At 41.6% G+C, this 18,278-nt stretch overlaps 1 protein-coding gene across 1 annotated transcript in view; it reads left to right on the forward strand.

Moving 5' to 3' along the window:
• LOC102932938 (adhesion G-protein coupled receptor V1) overlaps positions 1-18,278 on the forward strand; it is a 331,043-nt gene that overhangs the window by 306,035 nt on the left and 6,730 nt on the right. Inside the window, exons 66-67 of the mRNA XM_037902481.2 lie at positions 15,464-15,655; positions 16,855-17,032. Coding sequence (XP_037758409.2) covers positions 15,464-15,655; positions 16,855-17,032 — 370 coding nt within the window. The remainder of the gene's footprint in view (positions 1-15,463; positions 15,656-16,854; positions 17,033-18,278) is intronic.

Genomic DNA, 18,278 nt, shown 5'->3' on the forward strand with positions numbered 1-18,278 from the left:
ATCCAAAGCAGCCTTTCAGTAGTCCAACAGTGATGGAAAACTGCAGGGAAAGCAGAGGGCAGCAACAAGAGGACTGGCAGTAAATCAGTGAAAATCCCCAGGGAAGTTCACAAAAGAGTCAGCTAAGACACTAAGCTTAAAAAAAAGTATATTAACTGAGAAGACACCACAAGGAAGAGCAGCAGCAGCATATGTGCCCAGAGACAGCCACCAAAGAAACCACAGGCAGCGGAGAAGAAAGACCATCTGAATGCTAAGCAGTGAGTAATGCAAACACCCACCATGAGGTTGACAAGCAAAGCAGTGAAGAGGGCTGGCTGCCAACGGCAAGCTAGAAGTGTCCAGAAGCTATATGGAATCTGAAATTGGTATAACTGAAAAAAACATGAAACTAACCAATACACCCCCAAACCTCTAAAAAATAAAACTAGCAGCCTAACACTAACAAAGCTACTAGTACCATCAACGAACAAGAAGAAACTGATCTAAATCCAGTCCAGGCTGCTGCTGGGTTTGTGGGTGACTTCTTTGTCATGTGACTTCTTGCTGCTTACCACGGACCAACCAAGAACAAAGTCAAGGAAAGTGTGGGCCCCTTACTGAATGAGGGAGGCAACCTTGTGACAGAGGATGTGGAAAAAGCTGTTGTACTCAATGCTTTTTTTGCCTCTGTCTTCATGAACAAGGTCAGCTCCCAGACTGCTGCACTGGGCAGCAGAGCATGGGGAGGAGGTGAGCAGCCCTCTGTGGAGAAAGACGTGGTTCAGGACTATTTAGAAAAGCTGGACAAGCACAAGTCCATGGGGCCAGATGTGCTGCATCCAAGAGTGCTAAAGGAGTTGGCAGATGTGATTGCAGAGCCATTGGCCATTATCTTTGAAAATTCATGGCGATCAGGGAAGGTCCTGGACGACTGGAAAAAGGCCAATGTAGTGCCCATCTTTAAAAAAGGGAAGGAGGAGGATCTGGGGAACTACAGGCCAGTCAGCCTCACCTCAGTCCCTGGAAAAATCATGGAGCAGGTCCTCAAGGAATCAATTCTGAAGCACTTAGAGGAGAGGAAAGTGATCAAGAACAGTCAGCATAGATTCACCAAGGGCAAGTCATGCCTGACTAATCTAATTGCCTTCTATGATGAGATAACTGGCTCTGTGGATGAGGGGAAAGTGATGGACATGTTATTCCTTGACTTTAGCAAAGCTTTTGGTATGGTCTCCCACAGTATTCTTGCCAGCAAGTTAAAGAAGTATGGGCTGGATGAATGGACTATAAGGATAGAAATCTGGCTAGATTGTCAGGCTCAATGGGTAGTGATCAATGGCTCCATGTCTAGTTGGCAGCCGGTATAAAGCAGAGTGCCCAAGGGTCGGTCCTGTGGCCAGTTTTGTTCAATATCTTCATTAATGATCTGGATGATGGCGTGGACTTCACCCTCAGCAAGTTTGCAGATGACACTAAACTGGGAGGAGAGGTAGATACGCTGGAGGGTAGGGATAGGATACAGAGGAACTTAGACCAATTAGAGGATTGGGCCAAAAGAAATCTGATGAGGTTCAACAAGGACAAGTGCAGAGTCCTGCATTTAGGACAGAAGAATCCCATGCACCGCTACAGACTAGGGACCGAGTGGCTAGGCAGCAGTTCTGCAGAAAAGGACCTAGGGGTTACAGTGGACGAGAAGCTGGATATGAGTCAACAGTGTGCCCTTGTTGCCAAGAAGGCAAACGACATTTTGGGCTGTATAAGTAGGGGCATTGCCAGCAGATTGAGGGACGTGATCGTTCTCCTCTGTTTGACGTTGGGGAGGCCTCATCTGGAGTACTGTGTCCAGTTTTGGGCCCCACACTACAAGAAGGATGTGGAAAAACTGGAAAGAGTCCAGTGGAGGGCAACAAAAATGATTAGGGGACTGGAACACATGACTTCTGAGGAGAGGCTGAGAGAACTGGGATTGTTTAGTCTGCAGAAGAGAAGAATGAGGGGGGATTTGATAGCGGCTTTCAGCTACCTGAAAGGGGGCTCTAAAGAGGATGGATCTAGACTGTTCTCAGTGGTAGCAGATGACAGAAGGAAGAGTAATGGTCTCAAGTTGCAGTGGGGGAGGTTTAGGTTGGATATTAGGAAAAACTATTTCAGTAGGAGGGTGGTGAAGCACTGGAATGCATTTTACCTAGGGAGGTGGTGGAATCTCCTTCCTTTGAGGTTTTTAAGGTCAGGCTTGACAAAGCCCTGGCTGGGATGATTTAGTTGGGGATTGGTCCTGCTTTGAGCATGGGGTTGGACTAGATGACCTCCTGAGGTCCCTTCCAACCCTGATATTCTATGATTCTATGAACCTCCCAAGCCAGGTCACTGTTCTTAGGCGACAAACATTATTACTATTTGTTGTTCCACCAGCCCCACTACAGGAAGAATCAGCCCAAGGCAAATTTGTGCACTAGATAAAGAAGGAATTTGCCATTAGGGATGGGAGACCTGGTTCAGGAGGAGAAAAACAACTGGCCTGAAATTTGAACTGAAGCTTATCTTTAAGAATTTTAGCTTTCCAGTGCCTCTGAGCACTGCCTAACTCTCTTGACCTTACTGGAAGCAAGAAGTACCAGAAAACTCATCAGAGCCTGTTCTCATATGATTTCTAGCCCAGTTTTGCAAATTCAACACATTTTGATAAGCATCCAACTTTTTAGAGCTTTCCAAATTCTAATTTTTTTGAAGTTTGCCTGTTGCTAATGCGTCCCCCCCCCCCCCCCCCCCCGCGCTTACTCATGCAGCTTGGCAATTTACCTGGTCACCTGTGTGTACTGGGTGCCTCTGAATCCAGATCAAACATGAATCTGCCAGTTATTTGAGTTGCAGAGTCTGTACTTTCTGTAGCAGTTAGGCTTGCAAGTTCCTTGCTCTGGAAGTATTCACCTTGTGGCTCTCTAAACTCATCAGTTCTTAATCTAGGTCTCTTAACCTCAGCAATAATTGAATGTTGCCATATTCTTTTGAATCTCTGCATGTTGAATAAACTGATCAAATCAAACTAAATCCCTGTGGAGGGTTGAAGCTGCTTAAAGCCCTATGGACCAAACTCTTTTGATCATATTAGGTTCAAGAAGTAGGACTTGATGCATTAGCATGAAAGTCACGCTGAAGTCCTGAAGCCACAATTGCCTCATTTTGCCCCTGTCTAACAGGAGGCAATGGCCAAACTATCACAGTCATGGTGCATTTATCTGCCCAATCCCCACTCTTCTTGGCTGCTCCTTCATCCCCACAAAACCCTGCTGTGTAATCTGCATAAACTCCCCAAATCCTGTCCACTTCCCCTGCACAGTAGAAACAAATCAGTTTCACTACATCTGAGGACCTCTGCTGCCACAGTGGGAAGGGTAGATTTGCCCAATACAGCAGATACCCAGGAAAAAATTAGCCATAGTAAATGTAGATCTGTATGGCATAGCTATTGTGATGGCATTGTCAGTACAACAGAATGACACTTTCCTAGTCCAGCTGGTGTAAATTGGCCTGCCTCCATTGACTTCAGTGGGACTGAACAGATTGACACTAGCTGAGAATCGGTCCCTTTCTTGTAAATCTATAATACTAAAAGTATGTCCATTAGCAAAACTATACTTGTGTAATGATTCGATAACGCAGCTGATTGCTGTTCAATTAAAATATGGACTAGGGTCTGCCACTGAAGGATGAGTTGTTTTTTTGTGGCAGCTGATTAACATCCAGGAAGGGGATGATAACCAGGATTTGCTAAGGTAACATTTTTTTAATCAGGAGTTCTGCACAACTGCTTTTACTTCTATAAATACAAATACAAATTGCCTGGTTTGAAATTCAGGCCTAATTTCAACTGGCATCACCTTATCCAATTCACTGTTGGGAAATAAATGGAGGCTTTGACATATCAGGGCATATCTGCTGGCTGGTGATATATATCATGGTAGTGTTGTACGTGTGCCTTAAAGAAAGATGTAATGTCATAGTGGGAAGTGTCACTTTCCATGAAAACAATAGTTCACTTTAAAAGCCCAACTTAAAATTATGGAAGGGAGCAGCCTTCTTGGGTCTATTTTTGTGGAAAAACAACAGCAAAAAAGGGAGTTGTTGCCAATCTGTATTCTGGTCTGTTCTCTTACTTTACATTATTATTAGTTGAGAGTTCTTCTTAAATCCCAACTGTAACAGAGCTCATAGCAGTAGCCACCCAGTGACACAGAACAGAGCAGAACCAAATGTCTCAGGGTCCGAAAACAAAACCAGTTTGTGTTGGATGTGTAATGGAGACCAATATAATGGATCAGCCCTCCAGATCTGTATACATTTGTGTGAGGATGTGCGTGTGTTCTGTGCTTCTGCTGAGAGCCAAGCAATGTCTGTACTGAAGTTGTTGGCTGCTAGAATAGAAGTAACAAGAAGACAAAAACCAGAAGTTAATATTGGTATCCCTTGTTCATTGGAAACTGTGGAACTGTAGGCTACTTCAGAAACCAAGGAGAAAAGTGACAGGCATAGCAACACACACACAGACAAAGGCCCAGTGCAGTGCAGGCATGCCTCCATATGATTGTGGGCATCCATCACCAGTAGGTAGCATTTTCAGCTTCATACATTCTCCAGATGTAGGCGCATGGGCCCTGATCATCTTCTCTGGCTGAGCTGTGCTCAGTGTAAGACCCAAGAGAGTGAGCAACGGTGACTTTGTTACTTTTGCAGATCTGTGATTCATAATGCTGCTCGAGGTAGGTTCAGGCCCTGGCATAATTTAGGGCAGATTCAGAGCTATTCTAAGTTCATGGATTGAAATGGTCTCCAAGGACTATGCTCTCTGTACGCCACCTGAATATTCCTCAGGTAGCTGTATCTGCTGGGTTTCTGGCTGTTTTGCAGGTGAAGCAGTGCAAAGCAGCTGAGGTTGGGGAGACGGGTAAGACTGTGAAGATCTGGCCCATGTTGTACAAGTGTAGTTGCTGTGGTAGATTCACAAGACCTGACTGGCACCCCTGTATCGAATCATCTTAGTAAGAAACATTCTATTTAGTGTATGATGAGTATGCTTCAATACAGCCAAAAAAAACCCAGGCTGCGCAGTCTGAGTTCAATATCACACCCACAATTTCCAGTGAATCACCATATGTGCAGAAGAAAATTGGTGGCGGCAGGCCACCTGACACTGTCTGTCCTTCCTCACTTTCAGGTTATTCTACTCTTCTGCTGGTAGGAGCGCTGCTCTTCTGTTTCAGGTACCAGTAGCAGCACCAGCACTTCTGTCCTCTAGTCCTCCCTTCTCTGCCACAGCCACTCTCAGGATGAAAAAAGCAACACCAGAGCAGCAGTGTTAGGACTAGTCTCATCATGTAATCTTTTCATTCTAAGTGCAAGTAGTTTCAGCCTCACCCCCACACATCACAGAACTAACTTATGAGATATGGCCACAAATTTCTGAAGTTTGTACAGGACACTGGCTCTCGGCAACCCTTATTTTTGCACAAAAGATGTAGAATGGTCTCGAGAACAGTGAGGCCAACCTTGTATTTATCAGAATTTTTCGAACTTCTGATGAAGATGGTATTAGGTGCACTGCTGGCACCTGAACAGCATAAATACCTTGCTTACCTGTGCCTGTTTATCTTTGATCCCCTGCTGGAGTAGTTGGCGGGCCTCACTGAACTGGTGCTTTTGTTACCAGTTCACTTGCCCCTTCCTTCCCCATCATGCTGCAGGTCTGGTAGTGCCATCAGCATAACCTTTCCATGTTCACCGTGAGCGCCTCAGCAAAGACCATGTCCCCACATATCCCTTGAAAGTATGCAAGAAATTCTAGACATCTGGCTAGAAGATGGGTACTTGGCTTCTGGAAGTTGACTTAATTGTTACTGAGAATAGTACCAGCTTGGTCAAATAACAAACATAAGAGCAAAATCCATTGCTTTGCTACCCCCTTATTTACATAGTCATTGAGGAGTGCTTTTCAGAAAGAGCCATAACACTGTGAAAACTGCCACTACACACAACACTGGTGTGTGCGCTTTTCTAATGCTCTTTCAAAGCAAACAATCAGTTGCTACTAATATTGACTTCTAGCTAAAATAGGCATAGGTCAATGTACTCTGGTGCAGGGCATTTCAGTCTTCACAGCTGTTGGAACTCAGCATTGTATATTCAGAACCACATAATTACACAAAAGCAAAGTGAGTACACTTAGATTTTGCAACAGTCAATAAGTGTAGTGAGGGTATACTTAAGATCCCTTTGAGTATATACATAACAACACGAGAGCAAGTAGCATCACTGCACCAACTCATCTGTGTAATGCATATACTCCAGACTTACTGGGGTCAGTTGGGGGAGTGAGTCAAAGAAGAATCCACTTTTTTTCAGTTAGCAAAACTCTTCTGTCTGTTAAAAACAGGTAGCTTAGATACAAGTGATCATGTATTGATATTTTATAATATGGCATCCCAGCCAATAATATATATACTTGGTGCTTTAACAGTGCCAGTTTCACAAAGCTGAAAACAAATATGAGTCATATCAGCTGGAAGGAAGAATTTAATCAGAAAGTTTTGAATGATAACTGGGAATCATTTAGGAACACCTTACTAGATGCTCCAAAATCCATAATTCCACAATTGAGGAAGAAGGCCATGCTGGTGGAAAAGCAAACTGGTTTAGAGGGAAAGTGTAAAAAATAAATAAAATAATAAATAAATAAAACAAAAAATACAACAAATGGGAGAAGGGACGTTGATAGTAGTGAATATAGTAGTGAATATCAGAAGATAGGAATTGTAGAAAATTGATAAGTGAAGCCAAAGGGCACAAAGAGAAATCTCTGGCCAACACTGTTAAAGACAATAAGAAGGAATTTTAAAAAATATATTAGGAACAGAAAGAATCCTAATAATGGTATTGGTCCATTGCTAGATGGAAATGGAAGAATTGTCAATAATAATTTAAAAAACTCACAAAAGTGTTTAACAAATATTTCTGTTTTATATGTGGAGAAAAAAACAGATGATATAATCTCATCATATGGTGATAACACTCTTTTCATTCCACTATTCTATCTTGAGGATGTTAACAGAAGCTACTTAAGTTAGACATTTTAAATCAGAAAGTCCAGATAACTTGCCTCCAAGAGTTTTGAAAGAGCTGTCTGAGAAGCTTATGGACCATTAACGATGATTTTCAATAAGTCTTGGAGCACTGGGGAAGTTTCAGAAGACTGGAAGAAAGACAATGTTGGGCCAATTTATAAAAAGGGTGAACGGGATGACCTGGGTAATTATAGGCCTGTCAGCCTGACATTCGTCTTCGGCAACATAAAGAACTAAAGAAGGATAATACAATTAATGCAAATCAACATGGGTTTATGGAAAATAGATCTTGTCAAACTAAATTGATATTTTTTATAAGATTACAGGTTTGGCTGATAAAGGTAATAGTGTTGACATAATGTACTTAGACTTCTGTAAGATGTTTGATTTAGTACCGCAGGACATTTTGATTAAAAAACTAGATTGATATAAAATTAACACGTCACACCTTAAATAGATTAAAATGGGATAATTAATAGGTCCTAAAATGTAACTGTAAATGGGGAATTGTCATCAAGTGGGTCTGTTTCTACTGGGGTCCCACATGGATTTGTTCTTGGCCCTATGCTATTTAACATTTTTATCAATGACGAGATGACTGGTGCCTCCCCATGCTGGGAGGCACCAGCTAAAGCGGAGGATACGTGACCTCCTAACGTGTCTCCCTTCCGCCCCAACCCGAGACCCCATGCTCTCTCCCACACCCCACATTACCTGCTGCTGCTCCGGCTTCCTCTGGCATGTTTGGCTGCCCACTGCCCTCCCTGGCACCCAGACCCGGGGAGTGGGACAAAGCCACTCCTGGTCGCTGCGCCGTGCAGCGTAACCAGCTGCCTGGGAGAGAGCCTGGCTGGGGAGGGGGCCAGCAGCAGCCTGCTCCATGCCCAGGCTCGGCTTCTGGAGACAGGGGCCGAATGTGCCAGGGTGGGGATCTCTGGCTCATTCAGCCGCTGTCCCCAGAAGCCGAGCCTGGGTGGGGGACAGCCCACTGCCACCACAGCCAGGCTCTCTCCCAGGCAGATGCTGTAGGCAGCTGCTGCTGAGCTGCCAGAAAGGCTCTGTCCTCACCCCTTCCTCTCTCCACCTGGGTGGCTGCTGGGGGGACACTGGACCCTCCATGCCCCTCCCCCCCGCACCAGACGCTTGGAAGAAACTTAAAATCATCCCTGATGAAGTTTGCAGATGACCCAAAAATTGGAAGAGTGGTAAATAATGAAGAGGATGGGTCACTAATTCAGAGCAATTTAGATTGCTTGGTAAACTGGCTGCAAGCAAACCATATGCATTTTAATACAACTAAATGTAAATGTATACAGCTGGGAACAAACAATGTAGGTCATACTTACAGAATGGAGGACTCTATCCTGGGAAGCAGTGACTCTGAAAAAGATTTGGGGGTTGTGGTGGATAATCAGATGAACATGAGCTCCCAGTGTAATGCTGTGGCCAAAAGAGCTATCCTGGAATGCATAAATAGGGGAATCTTGAGTAGAACTAGGGAGAGGTTATTTTATCTCTATATTTGTCAGTGATGTGACCACTGCTGGAATATCGTGTCCAGTTCTGGTGCCCACAATTCAAGAAGGATGTTGGTAAACGGGAGAGGGTTCAGAGAAGAGCCATAAGAATGATTAAAGGATTAGAAGGCATGCCTTTATAGTGATAGACTCACGGAGCTCAATCTAGCTTAACAAAGAGAAGGTTAAGTGATGACTGGATTGCAGTCTATAAGTATCTACATGGGGAACAAATATTTAATAATGGTCTCTTCAATCTAGTCGAGAAAGGCTGGGAATCAAAGGTCTGGGAGTTGTTTAAACTCTACAATTGCAGAGTTTTTAATGGTGAGAGTAATTAACCATTGGATCAATTTACCAAGAGTCACGGTAAATTCTCCATCACTGACCATTTTTAAATCAACACTGGATGTTTTTCCAAATGATCTGCTCTAGGAATTATTATGGGGAAGTTCTATGGCCTGTGTTATACAGGAGTACAGACTAGATTATCACAATGGGCCCTTCTGGCCTTGCAATGTATGAGTCTATGAAAGTAATGCTTTTGTAAATGGTGCATAGCAAGGAGTGTTGCTTTCCCTAGTCATAATTTAAGTTGCTTTCTCAGCTTCTGCTTGGATGGCAGTGTTGTAATAGTGAGAGCACAGGGGTGAGAGAACTAAGGCTGTGTCTACATTAGTTGAGCTTACAGCGGCAGAGCTATTCCGATACAGCTGTGCCACTGTAAGATCCCCGTAGCTTCTCTATGCTGATGGGAGAGAGCTCTGTCAGTGACATAATTAAACCACTCCCAATGAGCTATTTTGGTAACTATTTTGGCAGGAGAAGTTCTCCCACCAACATAGTGCTGTGTACACTACTGCTTATGCTGGCGAAATTTATGTCACTCAGGGGTGGGCTTTTTTCACATCCAGGAGCAACATAAATTTTGCTGACATAAGTGATAGCGTAGACATGGCCTCAGAGTCAGGATTCATGTTTCTAATATCTGACTTAGCCAGTGACTGCTTGTGTGCCCTTTGACTCGGACAGGTTATCTGAGTAATCTATGTACTCATTATGGAAAAACACAGATTAGCAATTTCATCATAAGTGTGTATTAAAATGTGGAAGTCCCTCTGAACCTCACATAATGAAATTCCACCCCAGCCTTCAACAGGAACCATCACGATTGCCACTGCTGCTTGGCTCTCATAAGAACACGGACAGACTTCCAGGTCCTGAGAGAAGTACCTCTGCTGTTTGTCTCTGTGTCTGCTCTTGCAAGATGATAACTGACTATTTTAAATTAGGGAATACACACTGTAAGTCACTGACCTTAAAACTATTTTATGATTAATACCAGCCCCTCTGGACCAAGAGTGTACTTACAAAAAAAAGTACTGAAATTATAGATGAGGCAGATGTACCCAGCCAACAGCAGTTGGTCTTAACCTTAAGTGTAGCAGAGCTGGGGCTCTTCTATAATGATGCTTTGTTGCCATGAGCCTGGGGTGTTGAAGCCTACCCGCTGCTAGTAAATTGTCGCTATGTGTTCCCCACTACTGTGTAACTCCAAGAAGGGTTATTTTAAGAGTTGAATTGTACAGATGAATCTGGTGGGTCTCTCAATCTCTCTGAACCTCGACTAATATAATAACGGTTCCTCTGGACTGCAAGTGTTTGAAATACACTCAAAATTAAACCTCCATAGTAGCTACTAATCTGATTAGAATAATATGCCACTGTGACCACTTAGCCTACTTACTTATGCATATATCCGCATCTTTTTGCCTTGTCCTTCACATCCACTTATTTGTTCATCCACCTGTTGCAGCTAGCCTTAACTATGAGATATCTGGAAAAGGGACTTGTCTTTGTTCTATTCATTCATACAGTGCTTAGCACAATGGGGCACTGATCCCAGATCAAGACCTCCAGGTACTTCTGCAATCTAAATGTTTAATAATAGAATTAATATAGTGGAATAAGTTGAGCTGGAGGCTTGGGCTGACAAGGAGCAGCAAACAGCCACCTGCCACATAAGTGAGAGCAGCTTTAATCTCTTCTGGGGCTCCATAGTCACATAAGTATGTCACTGCTCTCTTTTGGAATTGGGCTGTGCAGTGCAGTGCTCTGTGCACAAAACAACCATACTGCCTTCTGTTGTTTGCAGCCTGTACTCCTGCCTTAAACCCTCTAAAGGTACCCTTCTTCTCATGTACTAGCATTGCAGAGAGCCAACCTCTGTTCCAGATTCTTGTGTTTGGTAATGGAGCTTGATCTCTCGTCACTGGCAGATTCCAGCCTAAATTGGTATATCTTCTGGTGGTATGGAGCCACTCTAGAAACTCATACCTCACGCTGGCATGGAGTATGCGTGGGAGAAAGAGGATGTGACCAGGGATTCCCTATCCCTCCCAATTAATTCATCCAGTTACGTCAGGGATAGCAGTTGTTCTGAATTGACCTTTTCTTTCTTGTTGGAAGAGCACACACTCCCTTTGAGGTGCCCAGGGAAAGTTTAGAATGTTTCAAGCCAGATTCACTCTTGCTGGCACAGGGAAGAGGGAAGGAAGTGCAAAGGGCATCTTTTTGCACTGCCTGCTCTAGTATGTTCCAAGCAGATTCATTTGAGATGATTTACCCAGGCTAGTACCACCACCTGTCTTCCCTTGACATTTCTATATAGGATGTAGCTTTAGTTTCCACTGGGGCGCTATAGTTACCTAATCATGCCCCCGCATTGGCCAGTTCAATCTGCTTTTGCAGTAGCGCTAGTTGACTGCCAATCCTCAGTGGCACTTTGCATCATATCAAGTTTTTCTGGCAGAGTGTCTACTGCCAGGACATATGGCAGGGCCTGGCAGAATTTGGCCTTCCACAGCAAAATCTTATATCCTTGCAATTCGATGGGAAGGAAGTGCGTAGTTTTGACGTGAGTCATTTTCAACATGCAGATTCTTTTTGAAAAATGCAAACGGTACATAAAATATATGTGCAACTTTTATGAATGGGTTCTTAGAGACTGAATTTCTAGAGACTGTCTGAACTCCGGAGTGCAATGATTTCACTATCATCAGTTCTTCTTAGAATTGCTTCAACAACAATCATTATTCATACCTTTTTATGCTTTATATTAGGGGTGTCGATTAATCGCAGTTAACTCATGCAATTAACTCAAAAAATTAATAATGATAAAAAATTTATCGCTATTAATCGCAGTTTTAGTTGCATTGTTAAACAATAGAATACCAATTGAAATGTATAAAATATTTTTGGATGTTTTTCTGCATTTTCAAATATAATAACTTCAATTACAATACAATACAAAGTGTACGCTGCTCACTTTATATTATTATTTTTATTACAAATATTTGCACTGTAAAAATGATAAACAAAATAAACTGTATTTTTCAATTCACCTCATACAAGTACTGTAGTGCAATCTCTTTATCGTGAAAGTGCAATTTACAAATGTAGACTTTGTTTGTTTGTTACATAACTGCACCAAAAACAAAACAATGTAAAACTTCAGAGCCTACAAGTCCACTCAGTCCTACTTCTTGTTCAGCCAATCACTTAGACAAAAAAGTTTGTTTACATTTACGAGAGATAATGCTGCCAACTTCGTTACAATGTCACCAGAAAGTGAGAACACGCATTTGCATGGGACTTTTGTAGATGGCACTGCAAGGTATTTACGTGTCCGATGTGCTAAACATTTGTATGCCCCTTCATGCTGCGGCCACCGTTCCAAAGGACATGCTTCCATGCTGATGATGCTCATTTAAAAAAAAAAACAAAAAAAAACATTAATTAAATTTGTGGCTCTACTCCTTGGGGGAAGAACCGTATGTCCCCTGCTCTGTTTTACCCACATTATGCCATATATTTCATGTTATAGCAGTCTTAGATGATGACCCAGCACGTTAGTTTTAAGAACACTTTCACTGCAGATTTTACAAAACATAAAGACGGTACCAATGTGAGATTTCTAAAGATACCTACAGTGCTTGACCTAAGCTTTAATAATCTGAAGTGCCTTCCAAAATCTGAGAGGGTTGAGGTGTGGAGCATGCTTTCAGAAGTTTTAAAAGAGCAACACTCCGATGCAGAAACTACAGCACCCAAACAACCAAAAAAGAAAATCAACCCTCTGCTGGTGGCCTGAAATGATGATGAAAATGAACATGCATTGGTCCGCACTGCTTTGGATTGTTATCAAGCAGAACCTGTCATCAGCATGGATACATTGCCTCTGGAATGGTGGTTGAAACGTGAAGGGACATATGAATCTCTCGCACATCTGGCATGTAAATATCTTGCGGGGACGCCAACTACAACAGTGCCATGAGAACACCTGTTCTCACTTTTAGGTGACATTGTAAACAAGAAGCAGGCAGCATTATCTCCTGCAAATATAAACAAACTTGTTTGTCTGAGCAATTGGCTGACATCGGACTGAATGGACTTGTAGGCTCTAAAGTTTGACATTGTTTTATTTTTGAATGCAGTTGTTTTTTGTACATAATTCTAAATTTGTAAGTTCAACTTTCAAATCAAAGAGATTGCACTACAGTACTTGTATTACTTGTATTGAACTGAAAAATACTCTTTTGGTTTTTTTACAGTGCAAATACTTGTAATCAAAAATAAATATATAAAGTAAGCACTGTACACTTTGTATTCTGTGTTATAATTGAACTCAATATATTTGAAAATGTAGAAAACATCCAAAATATTTAAATAAACGGTATTCTTATTGTTTAACAGTGTGATTAATTGCAATTAATTTTTTAATCGCTTGACAGCCCTAATTTATACTTAACTTTTTTACAGAAAATGTTTCAGTTGCTGATCCTATTATGTCCAACCCACCTAAAAGTCCTTAGATTTGTTTTTAGAGTGGGAGGATGTTTTAGCTCCTGTTCAATAGTTCCTTTGGTTTAAAAAAAAAAAAAAGAAAAAAGTATGTACTATGTGCTTTAATTTTTAAATTTACAGACTTACCTCACCACTCAGTTTTCACAAGGCTCCCCTCCCCGAAGATGTTCATGAACATCACTGAGAAACAAAAACAGATCATCCAGTCAAAAAATCCTTTTTTATCAATACAGTTAATTGTTTAACATTTTTATTGCTCTTAAACTTGTTTTGAAAAAATCTGAAGCAAACATTGCAATAGTTTTAGGGGGCATTTTTATGGTATTCAGCCGATTGGGGGTTTCATCTTCTTGTATTACATGATCATCAGGCCTGGATTAACCAATATGCACTGGGTGCACTTGCACAGGACCCCCATTTCAGATTTAGCCTGGCCACCCCAGCTGAATGAGTGAGTGAGTGGTGTTGTGACCTGGCTCACAGGGTCATAGTGCCACTAGGTTTTGCACCCATGATCAATAGTGCAGGAAGCAACTTGCCCACCCCAGCTGCACTCAGATCCTACCAGGCCCGAGGCAAGACAAGAGCCCAGAGGCAGAAGCAGGGCTGGGGATTTACTACTCCTACCGGCAGTTGAGCCTGAGATCAGGAATAGGTGGGACTGGGAGCAGGTCCCTGGCTGCATACAGGGTATAGTACCCCTTCCCCATTCTTATGGGGAGGGCAGCAACCCCACAGGCTTTGGCCCTCTCTATCTAGTCTAAGATAGGTAGCACCCCCCTCCCCCCCCGGCAAATTTCCATAGTGCATAGGGCTCTAAAAGTCTTTAATCTGGCCCTGATAATCATAAGGGTCTCTTCTGGCCTTCAAATCTATGAATCTATGACTCTCTGATAAAGTGTGGTTTCAGTCAGTCTGTTGCGTAGGTGTACATACATACAGAAACTGGGTGTTCCCAGTCTCGTTTCATATTTAAAGTTGCAAACATTAGAAATTCCTCAGAATAAGAGGCTAAATGAAAGCTCATTTACTATTTATAAGCTCAATTACAAGTTTCATGCCTGTAGGGTACATTTCAAACAACTTGCCCTATTTAGTTTTTTCATAAGTCCTGACGACAGAGGGAGCCATTAAAATAATGCAAATTCAATAAAAGGAAGCCTTCTAGAATTCTCCTTTCTGCAGATCTCGGAATTAACTCCTTCTTCTTTATTTAAAAAGTTGTTCCCTTCTGCCCACACCCAATATTCATATAATTTAACAATCAGACCAGAAAGAGAGAGTCAAATTTCAGTCCCAAAAGTTAAATGATATGATTTTTGTGCAGACAAAAGACACAGTTTTAACACTTTGTGTTGGCTCAACTTAAAGGTCAAAATTAGCAAGTTTTAAAGAAGAGCCACAGAGACACACACAGAAGGGCTCTTGTAAAAATCGTAAATGAAAGCCACTGTTCAATTAGGGAGTAGCATGGAGAATTTCTTTTAAAACTGCAGCTTGATATCAGTGATGGCAGCAATGCAGTTTGCATGAGATTGATATTAGAGCAGGAATGTAAGAAGCCAGCAGGTCAATATGAGAACAAAAAATAGTGGCTGGCAGAATAAAATAAGTGGTGAGCAGTTGCCAGTTTCTGTTGTAAAGCAGTCCCTAAACCTGTTTTCTCACTGTTGTGATGGCTGCGAAACTTGTTTTTTGCTCTGATCTTGGCTTCACAACTGGGTGGGTTAACCAGATAATCATTTTTAATGACCCATTACTGGGGGCCTCAGGACATAAGATTACACTTACTGTTAACTTCTAAACCTGAGTTTTACAATGACACCTGCTCTTGTGATTCAGTGTTTCATATCCCAATCACATGAACCATTGGCTGTTGGAGTAAAAGGGGGCATCTGCTACGGCATGTAGAATCTTGTCATGACTCTGTGTTCCCAATCTAGGATTGCTTCATTTCACTGATGCTTTCCTTTTCTCCAGGGTCTTTACGTCTTTGTGGTGTATTTTATCCTACACAACCAGCTTTGTTGCCCTGTGAAAGCAAGTTACACCATAGATATGAATGGACATACAAGCCCAGGCTCCGCCTTCTTCACACATGGCAGTGGGATGCCCCCAGCAGGAGGAGAGATCAGCAAGTCTACTCAGAACCTGATCAGTGCTATAGAAGAGGTACCTGTATTCTATACCTCATAATCATTATCATACTTACTGTAAAGCTGAATGGGGAAACAGTGATATACATAGATGTGAGATGACCACCTGTGAATTGCCGGGGTGGGATTATTTTTGTTTTTATGCTTCATGTCTGAATCTGGGGGGGGATATATAATGATGTTAGCTTGTACAATAAAAGTTGCTATTCTCAGGCATGGTAGCGCTCCTGTGAATTACAGCTCTCTGGTAACATCAGAGCTATAGATCACCCCTCCCCACCCCACCCCCCTTTTTTTTTACATTGCTTATTAGCTTTGTTATAAGGCCATGGATTGCGTATTTGAAAAGTAGGTCACAGTCAACATAAAATACTTTCCAGGTTACTGTAATTCTGGGGTGAATCCTGGCCCCATTGAAGTCCATGGCAAAACTCCTGTTGACTTCAGTAGGGCCAGGTTTTCACCTCTGATCTTTATGGATGTCACAATTGGATTTGTCACATGATGAGTTATGTGAAACAAAAACAATTCAAACTCATTTTTTTTCTGGGACAGAAATTCTGTTTTCTGGCCAGTTCTAGTTTTAAATTAGGTGGCTGATAGGATGTACTACCAAGCCCTGCCCCAGCATTTTCAAAGGCACATAATATTGTGAAGATGAATTATTTAAACAAATAAATAAGATTGTCGTGGGATGGGAGGGAAAGAGTGGGGTGCCAGTGAAGGGTCGTATCAAGTGGAAAGAAAGAGGATCTTAGATTGTATGGAGAGGAAAGACAGACTGTTCTGGAGGGTCTCAGGAGATGGGGAAAGGCAACCACGTTGACATTCAAAGAAAGAACAAACAAAGAGATTTTCAATGGAATTTTAGAGTACTTCAATTAGAACTTCTCTGTACCTGAGGAGAATCTTCAGATATGGGGTAAAGTTGGATGACTTTTTTAAACCAACTACACCATTCATAATGAACACAAAGCCAAATTACTTGTAATCAATTACAGTAATTTTAAAGAGAAAAACATTGAGCTAGACTTTCCCCAGGAAGAGGTGCCAAAAAGCCCATTATAACTCCCCTGATCCTGCATAGTCATGGGTTCAAACCATTCAGATACGGCAGTGAAGAGGGTCTGGTTAAGAATGTGGACAGACAGAACTATTCATGTGCTATAGCTTTTGATGATAACTGCAGCTTTGAGACTTTTAAACTCATTTAAGGTGCCAGCAGACTGGGAGAGGGCATCCTTGCGGCCAGCTAGTCAGGCCAGTGCTGCTTTTAAGCAGAGCCCGCAAAATGGGCATGCCTTCAACACTTCTGGAGGATTTAGTAACAGCTCATTGGTGTCTGACGAGGAATCACAAGAGTTTGATGACTTAATATTTGCTTTAAAAACTGGTGAGTAGCAGTTTTTTTTCTTGGTTTCTAGAAGCCTGTATGCTATGCTTTGTCCTAACATAACAGTTTCTCAGGGAGTCACTAAAAGGGAAGATCCAATTGCTGCTAACACATTCTTGATTGCCAGTACAAATCTAGAGCAACATTTTTGTTTTGGTGTGAACTGTTATTCTCTGAACTAAGAATAATGACCATATTATTTGAAATAACAAGGGAAATAGGCCTACAAAAGCATCATTTGAATAACATTAAGTTTGTGATACAAACCAACAGAAGCCAGGAAAGGTTGAAAGTTTAACATTTTTCTCCAAGTACTTTAGGGGTAAGTCTACATAGCAAAGCAAAACCAAATAAATAAACAAACAAACCCCACAGCAGCGAGTCTGAGCCCAGACTTGGGTTTGCGGGACCTACGCAGTGGGGCTAATAAAAGCAGCATAGACGTTCAGGCTCTCTTCCTTCACCAGGTTTCAGCTGTTTTAATAAGTATATTTATACTGTCTTATGACTCAATCCAACTCCTATTAAACTCTATGGAATGATTCCCATTAACTTCAGTGTAGATTGGATTGATCCCTCAAAAGTTAAGCTTCAAATAGTATTCTCTCATTTAAATTCCTAATATATGGTGCAGTACTCTACCTATATTGTATGCATTTGTTTATATAAATGTAGTGTGTACTGTATCATAAATAATAATTTTAAATATGAAAGAATACTATTACAATATAATTATGTATCTTGACTTCATGTTATACTTTGCATATCTGTGTGTAATAAAGACAGAGAATATGTACATTAAATCTGAACTGCCCTTGAACAGTGGCACGTTTCCCATTTAATTAAAAAGTGCAACCGAACAGTGGGGACCCTTTACTTTAGTCCTGTGTATGTGAAATGCTAACCATTTAAAAGTGTTCATGTTCCTTTCTGTGCTTGAGAAACTCCTCCACATTTAATTCAGTGCAGCTTCCAAATAAACAGCCAATGTTACAATAAATACACAAAGATACACATTCTGCTGGTGCCACTTAACTTGTTTTTGTTTTATAAAACTATAGTAAGCCAATTGATTTGTTTTTTGTTTTTTTTTAATGAAAAAGGGAATTATAAGATGATTCTAGGGGTTAGGCACAAAGCTACCAAATTATTTCTTTATAGGTTGTCACTTTCAATGGTATTTTTTTACATTGTCCACCCTGCGATTCATTTCCTGAACATGTTCATTTCTACTGGACATTTTTCA

The sequence above is a fragment of the Chelonia mydas genome, chromosome 5 (genome assembly GCF_015237465.2).
Source record: "Chelonia mydas isolate rCheMyd1 chromosome 5, rCheMyd1.pri.v2, whole genome shotgun sequence".
Taxonomy (NCBI): Eukaryota; Metazoa; Chordata; order Testudines; family Cheloniidae; genus Chelonia; species Chelonia mydas.